The sequence below is a fragment of the Culex pipiens genome, chromosome 3, assembly GCF_016801865.2.
Source record: "Culex pipiens pallens isolate TS chromosome 3, TS_CPP_V2, whole genome shotgun sequence".
In the NCBI taxonomy this organism is placed as follows: domain Eukaryota; kingdom Metazoa; phylum Arthropoda; class Insecta; order Diptera; family Culicidae; genus Culex; species Culex pipiens.
The window spans coordinates 133,693,275-133,711,270 of record NC_068939.1 but is presented as its reverse complement, the minus strand read 5'-3'; the positions used below and the strand labels follow the sequence as shown (position 1 = coordinate 133,711,270).

The window sequence follows — 17,996 nt, the reverse complement described above, 5'->3', positions numbered from 1 at the left end:
TAAGAGTACAAGATTCAACCTCCTTTGTATAGGTTACCTAGAATGGGGGTGCTGCAGGGTTTTGTTTGTCCAGCTTGAATTTGGTTAGCTTGACTCGGTTGATCGTGGCGAGGGAACTGCCCGCAATTGTCAATATTTTGCTTGTCAGCAGCAGTTAACTGTTTAGTACACGAAGGTGCTCTGTCAATAAAACGCACACGTGAAAGTGATGATAATTTTTCGATAATTGAGACATGATGGCTTACGAATATTTCCACATTTTTTATCAATATTTGTTTGTGGACAAAACACCAGTGGAAAATTTCCGGATATTCAATTAGTAACTAGAATATGTAAAAGTGCTAGGGAAATGTCATAAGCCTTGTTTTTTTTTCAATTCTATTTGATGGCATAAACCAGGGGTGCTCAAAGTTTTTGAAAAGCGTTCCATGAGCTTGCGGGCTATATGTGAAAAATTGTTTTTATTTGAAACAAATTATAACAATTTATAAAACTGAAAAAAATTAGATGATTTTTTTAATTGCTTGTATTTTTTTTAAATTTCGTCAACCAAACAAGACATTATTCCAACATTTTTTTGTTTAATGAAAAATTGAAATAGCCACGAAATCCAAACTTCCATGAAAAAAAGTGTTTTAAAATCATGACACACTAATGCACTTGATTTTCAATCGAAACGAAAAACGATTTTCAATCGCATGTTTAAAAAACCTATTTTTAAAAGGAAAATTGTTTTTTTGCGGAACAGTAACTGTACATTGAAATTATAAAAAAATAAAATATGTATAAACTGGTTCAATCATGCTAAAAATTATGAGCAACACAGGAAAATGCATTTTAAATTGTTTTCGATCGATTGCACGTCGAGTTTCTCAGGATTCTCAGGAAATCGACAATTTTTAGACCTCTCAATTCCGGAAAATTTGGTCGAGACTCCCGGAAAATTTTAAACTTATTAATATTAAAGCAAAATTATATAAACCAATCAGAAAAAAAAATTCGAAATTGTTTAGAACATTGGATGTTCAACGTTCAAGTTAAACCAATTCTTCTCTAATCTTCTTTTTCAGAAAGTGTAAATTTTAACTAATTTTAACTATAATTGAGAGAACCCAAAATAATGTGGACCCCAAAATTAACCTGAAAGCATATTTAACAGTTTTACCCAAGAAATAAAATCTTAATTCATTTTTTATATTATTTTTATGTATTATTTCTAAGAGGAATAAGCCTTTTCAAGATAAGTATAATTTCCATTTCATCATAGCAATCCTCATAATTTAGTTTTTTTTTATTTTAGGCTAATAAGTTAATTTTGCTATATCAAGGTAATTTCCTTTCTTTATGTCAATAAGTCATATTGTGTTTCGCATCAACATCATCATTTTTAAAAATATTTTGGAAAAAAAACTATGGCAAACTTTGTTAAGTTAAGGTCCACCGAATGTATACATTCGAGTTTTTTTGAACTATTTCTTTAATTAATATTTGTAGTTGACATTTAAAAGGAAAAAAAAAACAATTTTAAATTGGTGTTTTGACTAGTTATTTGTCATATTGCAAAAATCCCGATGCTGGGAAATTATATATTAGCTATGTTTTACTTCACAAAAATCTAATATCAAGCTTGTGCAACTTTTGAAAAACAAAATAATTTTGAGTCCCAAAAAGCTCAAGTAACGATTTTGTATTTGCAGATTCAGAAGAAAAAAATGAAATGGTAGACAAAGTTCCTGAAAAAACTGAGGCTACTAATAAACGTTTCATTGAATAAGGATAAATTAATTGTAATTGAATTCATTGAAAAAAATAATTCATTTATTACTTTTCTTTTTAAACTAACGGCACTATTGGCATAGTTATAAAACTCCCGGGTCCCGGGAATTCCCGGGAAATTGAAAATCTCGAGAATCGTTACCCTCTACATTTGAACTTTCAATAAGATAGATCTTCAACAAAATTTATTTGTGTCGACTTTTACATTACCATCATCAGGGGTGACATTGGGTCACACAAAAATTCTGAAATTTGTATGACTCAATCTCACCCCAGACATAATCAGACAACCTCTTAAGACGATACCAAAAATTTAAAGGTTCATAAAAAATTAAAACTAAACCTTAATTTTTGAAAATTATAAAATTACTTGACAGAGGGGCCATTTTCAATGATCTTTCAAAATGGGCCCGCGGGCCACAAAAAAACTCCTCACGGGCCACGTTTGGCCCGCGGGCCATACTTTGGTCACACCTGGCATAAACAATGCATACATTGATCAAAAGTCAATATTTGGCACAGTTCATTTGGTAGCAATGTTTTACCACCGTCAACATAGTCACGCGTGCAACTATGAATTCAATTAGTACCGTGTAGTCGTTCAATTGTTTTTTTTCAAGTATAAAAACACTTCCAAGACATCGAGTACATCAGTTCCAACTGGACCAAGCAAGCTACAACCACTTTAATCATGATCCTTACCAAAACCTTCGCTTTGACCATCGTCATCTGTCTGGCTGTAGTGAGTACAGCGTCCGATCAATTAATTTAGCTATCCTAACCATTTAAAATACCTTCTCCAGTTTGCATCAGCTCAGCGGAGACCAAGGGGTAGAGGTCAAAACCCAGAGACGCAAGCGCTAAAGCAGCAAATCAAGAACCAAATTATCGCAGATAGAGCCAAACAGGAAGGGGTTGTCCTGCCTCCAAACGCTCCGAATCCGTCTCAAGCGCTAGCTGAGGCAATTCGTAAGAAGAAGCTGGAGGACATGGCGGGAACTACTACGACTACGTCGTCAACCTCTACCACCTCAACAACTACACCTGCTACTACTACTACCACCAGTACTACTACACCTGCCAGCACTACTACCGACTCAACCACTACCGATTCTACCACAACAGATTCTACCACAACCGATTCTACCACTACGGACTCAAGCACCTCTAGTTCATCGTCGTCTACGAGCACTTCGTCTAGCACCACATCTACGACTCCTGCTTCAGCTTAAACTGTAGAAGAATTTCTGTTGAATATTAGTCAAAACTTAAATGCCAAAAAAATATGTTATTATTATTCGAGCTTTTTTCTTAATTTGCTGTTCGACTATTTTAGAAAATAAATTAATAAATGCAACGTAAATATTTGATTTTATTTTTCATGTATCATACTTTTAAAAAGACATGCTTGCCAATGTTACAGCATTTTGAAATTTTCAACTTATTTCCGGGAATGTTTTCCTAGACTTTTTATGTAACTTAAGGTGAAGCCGTTGATCATTTTCGAAGAAAATTGATCATCACTCTAAAATGCTCTGTATTGAATTCAATTTAACGAATTTCTGCACCAAAATGAATCAGCATGTGCCGGTTGTTGCCTTCTTGAAGCCACTGAAAGAATTTTTGGTCTAAATCAAATGTGTTTTGTGGTACAATCATTGGCGTCCAAGTTGGCAATCATTGATTAATGACGATTTCCATAACTTTGCAAGAAATGGGATAATCGTTACCAAAAGGAATCAGCATATGTAGGGCACTATTCTAAACCACTTGTAGAAGAAACTTTGTCAAAATATTGATAGGGGCGCCAAATTTATATCTTTGAACGAAAAATCATTGCAATGATGAAAATGTAAACTATTGATACAATATGGTTCCATTAACGAAGTGGAATATTTTGAACTCAATTATAATAATCTATTACGTTGTTAACAACTGTATTCTGGGACTATAAGAGCGCTTGAAACTGTTTATTCCAGTAGTTCTAGGTGAGTTACTGGAAAGCTTCAACGAAATTTACCATGATTTTGACCAAAACAGTTGCTTTAACTCTGATCGTTGCTCTTGCAGTGGTTCGTTATTATTGTTGAGGATTTAAATATCTTTAATTTATTAACCTTCCATCAACATCTAGTTCGTCGCCGCCCAACGAAGACCCCGAAGAGGCAGAGGAAACAATCCGGAGGCACAAGCGCTGAAGAAGGAAATCAGGAAAAATATTTTAGCCAAAATTGCCATCCAATATGGCGTTTCGACGCCGGCACCGAACGACACCAACCCGACCCAAACGCTGGTCCAGGCGATCCGACTGAAGAAGCTACAGGACATTGTCAACAGTACAGCGGCTGAGGCAGCCAACGCGACTGCCAGCACTTCTACTCCTGAATCTGCGAGTAATTCCACCAGCACCAGTTCAAACAGCACTAGTAATTCTTCCACTAATTCTACTGGGGCCAGCTCAAACTCCACCGGAACTAAAGACTAACATCAATACAACTTTTTTGAGCAATTCTTGTTTTTTTTTTAAAATTTATAAATAAAATTAAATAATATTGTGCACAAGATAATTTTCGAATTATCTGAACATGGTATATTTGTAATTATTTGAATATGAATTTGTTGTCTTCTTTTTCAAAAATTGTCACAGACCCAATCTTGCAACAATCTAATTGTAAAAATAAACATAGGTACTTTGATGACATGATTTAAGGAGAATTTTTAGGATACTAAAATGTGTGTTATAAAAACCTTTTGCAAAACGCTCTGGTTAATATGAACCGTTGATATAGAATAGATTTAATCTGTTTAAATCACTAAAAATTTGCCCGAAAATTTGAGAAGCAACTGAGTTTCAAAAAACATAAAAAATAAACAATTTAACAAGCATTTTTCTGCATTGATTATAATTTCTAGCGTGTTCGGTTCTGGCATCTGTTGTCTGTTGGTGTTGATGACGATATATTGGTTCTGGCAACAACAAAAACGTGAGTTTTAATGAAATGCAATTGGGTAATTCTCTACCAACTCACACGAAATCGGGAAAAGTTGCCCCGGCCCCTCTTCGATTTGCGTGAAACTTTGTCCTAAGGGGTAACTTTTGTCCTTGATCACGAATCTGAGGTCCGTTTTTAGATATCTCTTGATGACCCCTTTCATTTTTGAACATGCGAAAAAAGAGGTGTTTTCAATAATTTGTAGCCTGAAACGGTGATGAGATAGAAATTTGGTGTCAAAAAGACTTTTATGTGAAATTAGACGCCCGATTTGATGGCGTACTCAGAATTCCGGAAAAACGTATTTTTCACCGAAAAAAACACTAAATAAGTTTAAAAAACTCTGCCATTTTCCGTTACTCGACTGTAAATTTTTTTGGAACATGTCATTTTATGGGAAATTTGATGTACTTTTCGAATCTATATTGACCCAGAAGGTTCATTTTTTCATTCAGAACAAAATTATTCATTTTAAAATTTCGTGTTTTTTTTAACTTTGCAGGGTTATATTTTAGAGTGTAACAATGTTTTACAAAGTTGTAGAGCAGACAATTACAAAAAAATTGGGGGTTGCTTATAAATATCACGAGTTATCGCGATTTTACCAATAAAATATTTAGAAAAAGTTACTTTTTGCGTTTCTCTTTGTTTCGTCGTCCGTGTCTGTCGCGGGTGACCATGAACGGCCATGATCAACGACGACCAACTTTTTCAAAACATATTTTTCGTAAAATCCCCTTATGTCAAAATTTTTGTTATAGTCTGCTCTACCATTTTGTAAAACACTTTAAAAAGTAACCCTGCAAAGTTAGAAAAAACACGAAATTTTAAAATATAAAAATTGTTCTAAATGAAAAAATAACCCTTCTGAGTCAACGTATATTTGAAAAGTACATTAAATTTCCCTTAAAATTACACGTTCCAAATTTTTTAGAGAAACGGAGAATGGCAGTAACGGAAAATAGCAGAATTTTTAAAACTTGTTAAGTGTTTTTTTGATGATAAATACGTTTTTCGGAATTTCGAGTACGCCATCAAATTGGGCGTCCAATTTTACATAAAAGTCTCTTTGGCACCAAATTTCTATCTCATCACCGTTTCAGGCTGCAAATTATATAGCATGTTCAAAAATGAAAGGGATCGTACCACAGACCTCGGATTCGTGATCAGGGACAAAAGTTACCCCATAGGACCAAGTTTCACGCAAATCGAAGAGGGATCGGGCAACTGCTGTGTGAGTTGGCGGAGAATGTCCCAATTAACAATATTTACACTTTGTGGTCTCCGATCGCGGAATAATGAGACTAAACATTTCGCAAAATTGGATTGTTTTTTTGCCACTATAAAAGTCCTACTTTCAAATGGAACAAGCATCCAATTCTACCATGCTCGTATCGGAAACTGTTGCTTTAGGACTCGTCCTCGTTGTTACTGTGGCAAGTTTTTTTTTTCATGTAATAAGTACGTTTAATAAGCAAATTTTTACTAACACTTTTAGATGGTGTCAGCCCAGGAGAGAGAACATGGAGATAATTTTGATAAACAACCAAACTTGAATGAAAATAATTTGACAATCCCGGACAACGTATCTGAACGCAGGCTTCCTAAAAACCATAATGAGGTATTGAACAAGGTCTTGGGAATATATACAGAGATTAAGAAAATTACGAAGATCAAAAAACTTAAAGAAACATTCAAAGTTAGCGAAAGGCCAATACCTGGAAATGACTAAATGTTATTGATAAAAACAATGTAAAATATCATTTTTACATAAGTGAAATTTCGGAATACAATACAAATTATGAAAATATATTTAACGGTACACATCAATCAGAGCTTTTGCACCAAGATTTTTGTTACAGACATTTTAGTAACTTCAAAACTAGCTATCGATATGACTTCAAAGTTATTTACAACAAAGTATGACTATTTCTACAATCAGATTGTTGCAGGTTTGGGTCCGTAAGTTTGACAATTTTGGAATATGAAGACAACAACTTCCTTGAGTGTTTTTAGTAGGTTATGTCCAATAAAAATAAAATTGTTCGCTATACAGCATTGCCTTGGCGTTCTTGATTGCGAGATTCCTACTCCGAAGGCTTGATTATGGAGGCAATTGCAAACCTCTTTCTACACCTTAGCTTTCATCCACCTCGGGATTCGAACTGAACTAAGGATTGTGAGTCCAACTGACTACCAGCGACTCTACCGAGACAGGACCCAGGGAGACGGCCTGGACTTAGCTAACGACCTAACCTCTAGGTTAGACCGGGGCCAACATTTACTTCCACGTCCGACGGAAGGCGTGATAAGACAAAATCTCGTCTCGAAAAATGCCACCGTGACCTTCTGTAGCAGGGTCTTACTTATTTGTAGTTAATGATGTTCAGATCTTTCGTTGGATAGGTAGTCAGAATCTATGTTTTGTAGATCTGGCAATCATTTAAGTTAAATTTATATACTTTTTAAGGCTATCTTCACTTTTTTTAATACCTACCGCGCGATACACCCAATTGCTAAGTTGTTAGTAGATTTGCCTACTCCTGTATGGGGATTGATGTTTATGTATTGGTTATGTCAACAACAAAACGTGAGGTTTTTTCAAATTCACAATGTTTACACTTTACGGTGGAATAATGAGAATAAACATTTCAAAATTCTAAATGCTTCTTGCCATTATAAAAACAGAACTTTCAAATGGAATCATCATTCAATTCCACCATGCACTTTACAAAAACGGTTGCTCTAGGATTATTCCTCGTTGTTACTCTGGTAAGTTTTTATTTACTTTATATATTTACATATATGTAAGTTGTATGAGCACATCTTTTATATAATTTTTTAGGTTGTTTCAGCTCGGGAGAGGGAACATGGTGACAATTATGATGAACAAACTTAAATGAAAATTACTTGGCAACCCGGAACAATGTTTCGATTGCTCCACCAAAAACACGAGATATGCTGCAAAACTAATTAAACCGAACTAATTCCACAGTACGCAGGCTACCTAAGAACCATAATATGGTTATCAACAAGATCGTTAAGCAATATTTAATGCTTAAGAATATTGCGGGGATCAAAAAGTTTAAAACTAATAAAATGAAACTAAATGGAAATGACTAAATTTTAAACATAAGTAGTGAATGTAGTTAAACACACAATAAACCAGTTTCAGCCATATACATCAGAATTACATTGGATAACTACCAGGAATTCTTTGAAACCACAAATCGACGTCGTCGTGCTATCTTGTCACACCCGCCATTTCGACGTTCCGAGAAAAACGCGTTTTAAGGTTTGACCTTGAATAAACAAAAAAGAAAGCACGCAATGTAAATAATAACAAACACGTTTTTTTTGGCTGACCATTATGTGCATTGTCCCGAAGTTTGGTCGAAGTTAGTTGCTGGAGTCCCGAGTTATAATTACAAATGTTTACGATAGTCTAACTTGTACGTGCGTCAAATGCATTCTGACCTGAAATCCCTTTGGCAATTGTCGCACTTACATCAATTTTCAGCGAGTGACAAGATAGCACGACAAGATTGCAACTTCTTTCATATGAAAAGTGACAAACATTTTCGGAGCCTTTTTGGTTTTCATCGAATATCTCAGGATGGATATCGAATTTTGGGGATCTGTGAAGGTCAAAAGATGAAGCATTGTGAGCTGCACAAAATGGCGTTCTTAACTCAATTTGGCCCAAAATGCACGTACGACAAGTTAGCACGACGGCGACGAAATGTCCCCTCGAAATTGCAACTCCTATGCTCCACTCTGCCGTCACACGATGACCACCAAGCCGCGCAAAAGTCACGTCGTCCAGTCCATTACAGAACCCAAACTTCTTCACAAAATTTCAACCTCTAAAGTAACGCGCGCTCGCTAAGCTGCGAAAGGCTCCATCGCAGCATGACTGACATCCGTCACTAATCTCCTCTTATGGACATAAAACTTCACGATAGCAACGATAGCCGGCCCAAGAAACACACGAGCGACTACTCAGCGGAATAACATCTCAATCGGAACATGATTTTTAAGAGATTAAGCCCCTCGGCCCCTATCTTCGCAAGCGTCAGGTGATTGAGGTGGATTATAATCCACACCAGTCGGTATGTACGGAATGGACGTTAGTAAATTGGTTAACATCAAAATTAATTAACATAAAATTACCTAATTAGATATGTTCGGTCCTAGGTTTACGGTACAGTGGGATGAAACTAAAAACTAAAAACTAAAAACTAAAAACTAAAAACTAAAAACTAAAAACTAAAAACTAAAAACTAAAAACTAAAAACTAAAAACTAAAAACTAAAAACTAAAAACTAAAAACTAAAAACTAAAAACTAAAAACTAAAAACTAAAAACTAAAAACTAAAAACTAAAAACTAAAAACTAAAAACTAAAAACTAAAAACTAAAAACTAAAAACTAAAAACTAAAAACTAAAAACTAAAAACTAAAAACTAAAAACTAAAAACTAAAAACTAAAAACTAAAAACTAAAAACTAAAAACTAAAAACTAAAAACTAAAAACTAAAAACTAAAAACTAAAAACTAAAAACTAAAAACTAAAAACTAAAAACTAAAAACTAAAAACTAAAAACTAAAAACTAAAAACTAAAAACTAAAAACTAAAAACTAAAAACTAAAAACTAAAAAACTAAAAACTAAAAACTAAAAACTAAAAACTAAAAACTAAAAACTAAACAAAACTAAAAACTAAAAACTAAAAACTAAAAACTAAAAACTAAAAACTAAAAACTAAAAACTAAAAACTAAAAACTAAAACTAAAAACTAAAAAACTAAAAACTAAAAACTAAAAACTAAAAACTAAAAACTAAAAACTAAAAACTAAAAAACTAAAAACTAAAAACTAAAAACTAAAAACTAAAAACTAAAAACTAAAAACTAAAAACTAAAAACTAAAACTAAAAACTAAAAACTAAAAACTAAAAACTAAAAACTAAAAACTAAAAACTAAAAACTAAAAACTAAAAACTAAAAACTAAAAACTAAAAACTAAAAACTGAAAACTAAAAACTAAAAACTAAAAACTAAAAACTAAAAACTAAAAACTAAAAACTAAAAACTAAAAACTAAAAACTAAAAACTAAAAACTAAAAACTAAAAACTAAAAACTAAAAACTAAAAACTAAAAACTAAAAACTAAAAACTAAAAACTAAAAACTAAAAACTAAAAACTAAAAACTAAAAACTAAAAACTAAAAACTAAAAACTAAAAACTAAAAACTAAAAACTAAAAACTAAAAACTAAAAACTAAAAACTAAAAACTAAAACTAAAAACTAAAAACTAAAAACTAAAAACTAAAAAAACTAAAAACTAAAAACTAAAAACTAAAAACTAAAAACTAAAAACTAAAAACTAAAAACTAAAAACTAAAAACTAAAAACTAAAAACTAAAAAACTAAAAACTAAAAACTAAAAACTAAAAACTAAAAACTAAAAACTAAAAACTAAAAACTAAAAACTAAAAACTAAAAACTAAAAAAACTAAAAACTAAAAACTAAAAACTAAAAACTAAAAACTAAAAACTAAAAACTAAAAACTAAAAACTAAAAACTAAAAACTAAAAACTAAAAACTAAAAACTAAAAAAAACTAAAAACTAAAAACTAAAAACTAAAAACTAAAAACTAAAAACTAAAAACTAAAAACTAAAAACTAAAAACTAAAAACTAAAAACTAAAAACTAAAAACTAAAAACTAAAAACTAAAAACTAAAAACTAAAAACTAAAAACTAAAAACTAAAAACTAAAAAACTAAAAACTAAAAACTAAAAACTAAAAACTAAAAACTAAAAACTAAAAACTAAAAACTAAAAACTAAAAACTAAAAACTAAAAACTAAAAACTAAAAACTAAAAACTAAAAACTAAAAACTAAAAACTAAAACTAAAAACTAAAAACTAAAAACTAAAAACTAAAAACTAAAAACTAAAAACTAAAAACTAAAAACTAAAAACTAAAAACTAAAAACTAAAAACTAAAAACTAAAAACTAAAAACTAAAAACTAAAAACTAAAAACTAAAAACTAAAAACTAAAAACTAAAAACTAAAAACTAAAAACTAAAAACTAAAAACTAAAAACTAAAAACTAAAAACTAAAACTAAAAACTAAAAACTAAAAACTAAAAACTAAAAACTAAAAACTAAAAACTAAAAACTAAAAACTAAAAACTAAAACTAAAAACTAAAAACTAAAAACTAAAAACTAAAAACTAAAAACTAAAAACTAAAAACTAAAAACTAAAAACTAAAAACTAAAAACTAAAAACTAAAAACTAAAAACTAAAAACTAAAAACTAAAAACTAAAAACTAAAAACTAAAAACTAAAAACTAAAAACTAAAAACTAAAAACTAAAAACTAAAAACTAAAAACTAAAAACTAAAAACTAAAAACTAAAAACTAAAAACTAAAAACTAAAAACTAAAAACTAAAAACTAAAAACTAAAAACTAAAAACTAAAAACTAAAAACTAAAAACTAAAAACTAAAAACTAAAAACTAAAAACTAAAAACTAAAAACTAAAAACTAAAAACAAAAACTAAAAACTAAAAACTAAAAACTAAAAACTAAAAACTAAAAACTAAAAACTAAAAACTAAAAACTAAAAACTAAAAACTAAAAACTAAAAACTAAAAACTAAAAACTAAAAACTAAAAACTAAAAACTAAAACTAAAAACTAAAAACTAAAAACTAAAAACTAAAAACTAAAAACTAAAAACTAAAAACTAAAAACTAAAAACTAAAAACTAAAAACTAAAAACTAAAAACTAAAAACTAAAAACTAAAAACTAAAAACTAAAAACTAAAAACTAAAAACTAAAAACTAAAAACTAAAAACTAAAAACTAAAAACTAAAAACTAAAAACTAAAAACTAAAAACTAAAAACTAAAAACTAAAAACTAAAAACTAAAAACTAAAAACTAAAAACTAAAAAACTAAAAACTAAAAACTAAAAACTAAAAACTAAAAACTAAAAACTAAAAACTAAAAACTAAAACTAAAAACTAAAAACTAAAAACTAAAAACTAAAAACTAAAAACTAAAAACTAAAAACTAAAAACTAAAAAACTAAAAACTAAAAACTAAAAACTAAAAACTAAAAACTAAAAACTAAAAACTAAAAACTAAAAACTAAAAACTAAAAACTAAAAACTAAAAACTAAAAACTAAAAACTAAAAACTAAAAACTAAAAACTAAAAACTAAAAACTAAAAAAACTAAAAACTAAAAACTAAAAACTAAAAACTAAAAACTAAAAACTAAAAACTAAAAACTAAAAACTAAAAACTAAAAACTAAAAACTAAAAACTAAAACTAAAAACTAAAAACTAAAAACTAAAAACTAAAAACTAAAAACTAAAAACTAAAAACTAAAAACTAAAAACTAAAAACTAAAACTAAAAACTAAAAACTAAAAACTAAAAACTAAAAACTAAAAACTAAAAACTAAAAACTAAAAACTAAAAACTAAAAACTAAAAACTAAAAACTAAAAACTAAAAACTAAAAACTAAAAACTAAAAACTAAAAACTAAAAACTAAAAACTAAAAACTAAAAACTAAAAACTAAAAACTAAAAACAAAAAACTAAAAACTAAAAACTAAAAACTAAAAACTAAAAACTAAAAACTAAAAACTAAAAACTAAAAACTAAAAACTAAAAACTAAAAACTAAAAACTAAAAACTAAAAACTAAAAACTAAAAACTAAAAACTAAAAACTAAAAACTAAAAACTAAAAACTAAAAACTAAAAACTAAAAACTAAAAACTAAAAACTAAAAACTAAAAACTAAAAACTAAAAACTAAAAACTAAAAACTAAAAACTAAAAACTAAAAACTAAAAACTAAAAACTAAAAACTAAAAACTAAAAACTAAAAACTAAAAACTAAAAACTAAAAACTAAAAACTAAAAACTAAAAACTAAAAACTAAAAACTAAAAACTAAAAACTAAAAACTAAAAACTAAAAACTAAAAACTAAAAACTAAAAACTAAAAACTAAAAACTAAAAACTAAAAACTAAAAACCAGGGCTGCGGAGTCGGGTCATATTTCAAACGACTCCGACTCCGACTCCGCCTCCGGCTTTCTCAGATTAGCCGACTCCGACTCCAACTCCGGCTCCGGCTTTCAACAAATGGTTGGCTCCGACTCCGACTCCGACTCCGGCCTTCCAACTCTAGCCGACTCCGACTCCGACTCCGACTCCAGCTTTCAACAAATGGTTGGCTCCGACTCCGACTCCGACTCCACATATTTTTAAATGTTTCAAAAGTTAGTTAACTATTATAAGTTAATTATTTTTAAAACATTGATAAATAGGATTATATAAAATACTCTCTTAGCGTCATGTTTTTCTCAAGAAAAATAAGTTAAGTAAAAGTAAAGTAAAGTAAATAAACGGAAAAAAAGTTTCTAGGTTACAAGTTTTATACGTTATGGAAACAGAAATCAAAAAATATCTTCAGTTTTAGAGGCATTTTGAGAAGAACAGTTTTGTAAGTAAATTTGGATTTATTTGCTTAACCTCAAATTTGAAAATATTTTTATCAAGGCTAATAAATTAAAATATTAAATTGTTATTTTTGAATGAATAACTAAAAGAAACCTGACCTTAATGATCTATTGAACATTAAAATTCAATTTGCTCACATTCAGGCTGGCATTTGTAAGAAGCACAATGACAGGCACCTTGTTTTTTAAATGACAATTTTAAACGAAACATTTTTTTTGTTTTTTTTTTTTAAGACGTACATGGACATCACGCCATGGCTGAAGGAGATTATTATTGCAAATCAATGTATCTAAACAATTTCTTCGTGGATGTCCTTTTCAAATATCTGTGAAATAAAAAATATTTTACCCTGGAAATTTTAAATTTATTTTAATTTTCAATTTCAATTTTCAATTCGGTTTTATTGGTGAATAATCAAGATACAATGAGTTATTTTGAAGTGCATAACAGAGTTTTGGAGTTCCTTACAGCTGTGTGTTGCATCATAATCCATTTAGGAACAATTATTTCTTTAACTAAGGCACTAGCAAGAGTAAGAAAAAACTATAAAAAAAAACTTACAGAAATTGCAAAGGAAAGGGGATAGAGGAAGAGAAAGCTTATATCTAGATCACAGTTAATTTATCCTTTGTAGATGTGTTTGATCATCAGTTCCCCAAGGGCCAAGAATTGTTCTGCCTTGTTCCGGCAGCTCCGAAACCGCGTCATCATCTCCCCCGCGAGAGCAAAGAACTCCGGCAGGGTGAAGAGATCTTCCCCGGTGACTTCTTGCTGGGCCGTACTGCCGCTACCGGCAGCGACCACGCTGGCGAACGAACGCCCCCAACCAGGAGGGAACGCTGAGTTTTCCGCTGGAACCGTAAGCTGTCCAGCTGCAGGAACGGCTGCGCTCGTACTTCGCTGAGGAGAGTGGGACGCTGCTGCTTTCTTCTTTCTCTTTTCCTGCTCCTCGAGGTAGGCCTTGCGCGCGATGCATCCGCGGTAATTGCCGGTATGGTTGCCGTCACAGTTCGCGCACTTTACGCGCGGCTTGGTTTGTTCTGCCTTGTCCCCCAAGTCCGCCTTTCGTGGCAGTGCGCACGCCTCCGAGAGGTGTGACTCACCGCACTTCACGCAGCGGGGCCGGAGGTTGCAGTTCCGCGAGCCGTGGCCGAATTTCTGGCAACGGTGGCATTGCGCTACGTCCGTCGGGTTCTTGGTGTAAAACCGCCAGTTTACCCAAAAACCGTCCAACGTCTTAGTCCGCCGCAGGTCTTGGATTTTGACGGTGCCGCGGTCGAAGTACAACAGGTACAGTGTGTGTGTACCTGTTACCGTTGTCTTGCGCGAGAGCACTTTAATCTCCCGCGGTTTTATTCCGGCGTCCGAAAGGTGACCCTTCAGGTCGGAGATCGGACGGTCTTGATAACCCTGCAAGACGACCTTAACAGGGGGCTTCTCGGGGTTGAATGTGTAGAAGTTGAAGTTGCTACGCTTCAATTCTTCAAACACCAGGTCGAAGTTCTTTTTATTCAGTGTGATCACTTGCACTGCCGACTTACCGATTTTCAGACAATATCCGAGGCCTTCCAGCAACTCGTCAACATCGTCCGCCAACGTGTCCAAAACAAAAATTGGAGGTGGTCTTCGTTCCGTTGGAGAAGTATTCTTTTTTGGCGTCGGCACTTTTTTCCGTGCACTACCATCGTCGTCGTCGTCGTCGGTAGTGGTGCTACCGTCGGTGTTGTTGTTGTTTTCTTCGTCGTCGCTCAGCATCTGGAACTCGTTCCTGATGGGAATGTTGGCGGATGTTGATGTGCCACTAGTCGTGGCACCGGAGGTACCCGAACGGGTTCGCACTGGTGATCTTGGAACATATCCGGGATGAAGTAACTTTTTGTCGATGCCTTCTGCGCTCACGCTCCCCTGCGCGATGGCGGTCGACACGGCGTTGGTTTGTTTACCTTTTTGCACACGGCCGGTAGACGAACTTCGCGGGTTTTTCGAGGCCGCACTCGAACTGCCACGGCCACGGCCGGCCTTTGGCATGCTGGAGAAGCAAACTCGCGGGTAACCACAATCAATTACGGCGAAAAAAATCGAAAAAACGATGGAGCACTGAGCACTAGCTGCATGCTCTCGTGCGTACACGGAGGGAGCTGATATTTTAATTTTAAAATTTAATATACTTTAAAAAGGAGGCGCACGATACTTCGTGAATCTTCACCTATAACGAAGCTTTATGAATGATCTTGCGCCTCCATCAAAATATATGAAAAAACTTAAAATATGATAAAAAAACAAATATCCACAAGTAAAATATTTTCCAGGTCACAAATATTTCATTTTTTTAAGGTACATTGATATGCAATGATTATCACCTTCCGTCATATTGGCGTGGGACATACAGTATGAGAAAATTCGTACCAGTTGATAATATTTTGATTTTAAAATCCTATATTTTGTTCTACACATTTTTTATTAGTTCATTTTTGTACTGAATTCTTGAGATTTGTTCAACGATAATTTGCAACGATATCAAAATAGTTTACCTAAAATCAACATCAACATCAACAATCAATGATTATTTTAAAATTTGTTGCAACTTCTTTTGATATTTTTTGTTAGTTTCAATTATTTTAAATGCAACGCTTTGATTTTCTTGTACTCAGTTATAAACAAAATGCGCATGTTGAGTTCCAAGTAAGAGATTGTTATTATCGTTGATTATTTGTTACAAAAGTTAAACTGTCAGTGACTCTTTTTCGATTTGCAAAAACAGTGATTACTATTTTTAATCTTTTTATGTACCTCGTAATTTTTTCCTAAAAAATGATTTAACTTAAAACTTCCAAGACATATGCTATCGGGGTAAAAGATGACGGTGTGTGTACTTTTTTCAGAAATAACTGGATGAAATTTGGTCAAATTTGAATTGAAAGGGCACATAAATATAGGCAAAAGGAAGCATTCAAGAATCAATTAGATATGTCTGACTACATAACCAATATTTTTTATTATTTTTTAAATTATGATGCTACATACTTGGGTAAGAAGTTATCATTTAGTGATTATAGTGTAATAACACAATTATAGCTTTTCAATCACAATAAAAAGTTTCAAAAACATAATTGCATCTGATTAATCAATTAAAAATATAAGATGTTTTGTAAATTAGGCTGTTCTATAGGAAATACTGAACAATAAAAAAAAACATATTTTTTTTGAATTTAAGATAACTCCGGCTCCGACTCCGACTCCGGGTTATCAAAAATCTTCGGCTCCGACTCCGACTCCGACTCCAGCTCTTAAAATTTAGCCGACTCCGGCTCCGACTCCGACTCCAGCTGTTCGAGTTTTGACGACTCCGACTCCGACTCCGACTCCAGGTCCCCAAAAAGACCCGACTCCACCGACTCCGGCTCCGACTCCGACTCCGACTCCACAGCCCTGCTAAAAACTAAAAACTAAAAACTAAAAACTAAAAACTAAAAACTAAAAACTAAAAACTAAAAACTAAAAACTAAAAACTAAAAACTAAAAACTAAAAACTAAAAACTAAAAACTAAAAACTAAAAACTAAAAACTAAAAACTAAAAACTAAAAACTAAAAACTAAAAACTAAAAACTAAAAACTAAAAACTAAAAACTAAAAACTAAAAACTAAAAACTAAAAACTAAAAACTAAAAACTAAAAACTAAAAACTAAAAACTAAAAACTAAAAACTAAAAACTAAAAACTAAAAACTAAAAACTAAAAACTAAAAACTAAAAACTAAAAACTAAAAACTAAAAACTAAAAACTAAAAACTAAAAACTAAAAACTAAAAACTAAAAACTAAAAACTAAAAACTAAAAACTAAAAACTAAAAACTAAAAACTAAAAACTAAAAACTAAAAACTAAAAACTAAAAAACTAAAAACTAAAAACTAAAAACTAAAAACTAAAAACTAAAAACTAAAAACTAAAAACTAAAAACTAAAAACTAAAAACTAAAAACTAAAAACTAAAAACTAAAAACTAAAAACTAAAACTAAAAACTAAAAACTAAAAACTAAAAACTAAAAAACTAAAAACTAAAAACTAAAAACTAAAAACTAAAAACTAAAAACTAAAAACTAAAAACTAAAAACTAAAAACTAAAAACTAAAACTAAAAACTAAAAACTAAAAACTAAAAACTAAAAACTAAAAACTAAAAACTAAAAACTAAAAACTAAAAACTAAAAACTAAAAACTAAAAACTAAAAACTAAAAACTAAAAACTAAAAACTAAAAACTAAAAACTAAAAACTAAAAAACTAAAAACTAAAAACTAAAAACTAAAAACTAAAAACTAAAAACTAAAAACTAAAAACTAAAAACTAAAAACTAAAAACTAAAAACTAAAAACTAAAAACTAAAAACTAAAAACTAAAAACTAAAAACTAAAAACTAAAAACTAAAAACTAAAAACTAAAAACTAAAAACTAAAAACTAAAAACTAAAAACTAAAAACTAAAAACTAAAAACTAAAAACTAAAAACTAAAAACTAAAAACTAAAAACTAAAAACTAAAAACTAAAAACTAAAAACTAAAAACTAAAAAACTAAAAACTAAAAACTAAAAACTAAAAACTAAAAACTAAAAACTAAAAACTAAAAACTAAAAACTAAAAACTAAAAACTAAAAACTAAAAACTAAAAACTAAAACTA

General features: G+C 30.7%; 2 protein-coding genes and 1 long non-coding RNA gene across 3 annotated transcripts; all 3 read left to right on the top strand.

Annotated features, from left to right (window-relative positions):
- The first annotated feature begins 2,364 nt into the window (after positions 1 to 2,364).
- On the top strand, positions 2,365 to 3,139 carry LOC120422483 (uncharacterized). The gene is made up of 2 exons (XM_039585939.2): positions 2,365 to 2,518; positions 2,580 to 3,139. Exons 1-2 carry the CDS (start codon positions 2,468 to 2,470, stop codon positions 3,006 to 3,008), a joined length of 480 nt encoding a protein of 159 aa, XP_039441873.1. The 5' UTR covers positions 2,365 to 2,467; the 3' UTR covers positions 3,009 to 3,139.
- Positions 3,140 to 3,700: 561 nt separating this feature from the next.
- On the top strand, positions 3,701 to 4,662 carry LOC120422484 (uncharacterized). The gene is made up of 2 exons (XM_039585940.2): positions 3,701 to 3,848; positions 3,911 to 4,662. The coding sequence occupies exons 1-2, from the start codon at positions 3,798 to 3,800 to the stop codon at positions 4,259 to 4,261; spliced, it is 402 nt and encodes a 133-aa protein (XP_039441874.1). The 5' UTR covers positions 3,701 to 3,797; the 3' UTR covers positions 4,262 to 4,662.
- Positions 4,663 to 6,269: 1,607 nt separating this feature from the next.
- LOC120422496 (uncharacterized) lies at positions 6,270 to 7,949 on the top strand. Its single transcript, XR_005606138.2, has 2 exons — positions 6,270 to 7,541; positions 7,615 to 7,949. It is a non-coding gene; the product is annotated as an uncharacterized LOC120422496 (long non-coding RNA).
- Positions 7,950 to 17,996: the final 10,047 nt, after the last annotated feature.

What these genes read in the sequence shown, in the direction of transcription:
- LOC120422483 (XM_039585939.2), top strand. Translation starts at nt 2,468, where the DNA reads ATGATCCTTACCAAAACCTTCGCTTTGACCATCGTCATCTGTCTGGCT. An exon ending in TCGTCATCTGTCTGGCTGTA is followed by an intron (nt 2,519 to 2,579) that starts GTGAGTACAGCG and finishes TACCTTCTCCAG; the next exon opens with TTTGCATCAGCTCAGCGGAG.
- LOC120422484 (XM_039585940.2), top strand. Translation starts at nt 3,798, where the DNA reads ATGATTTTGACCAAAACAGTTGCTTTAACTCTGATCGTTGCTCTTGCA. An exon ending in TGATCGTTGCTCTTGCAGTG is followed by an intron (nt 3,849 to 3,910) that starts GTTCGTTATTAT and finishes ATCAACATCTAG; the next exon opens with TTCGTCGCCGCCCAACGAAG.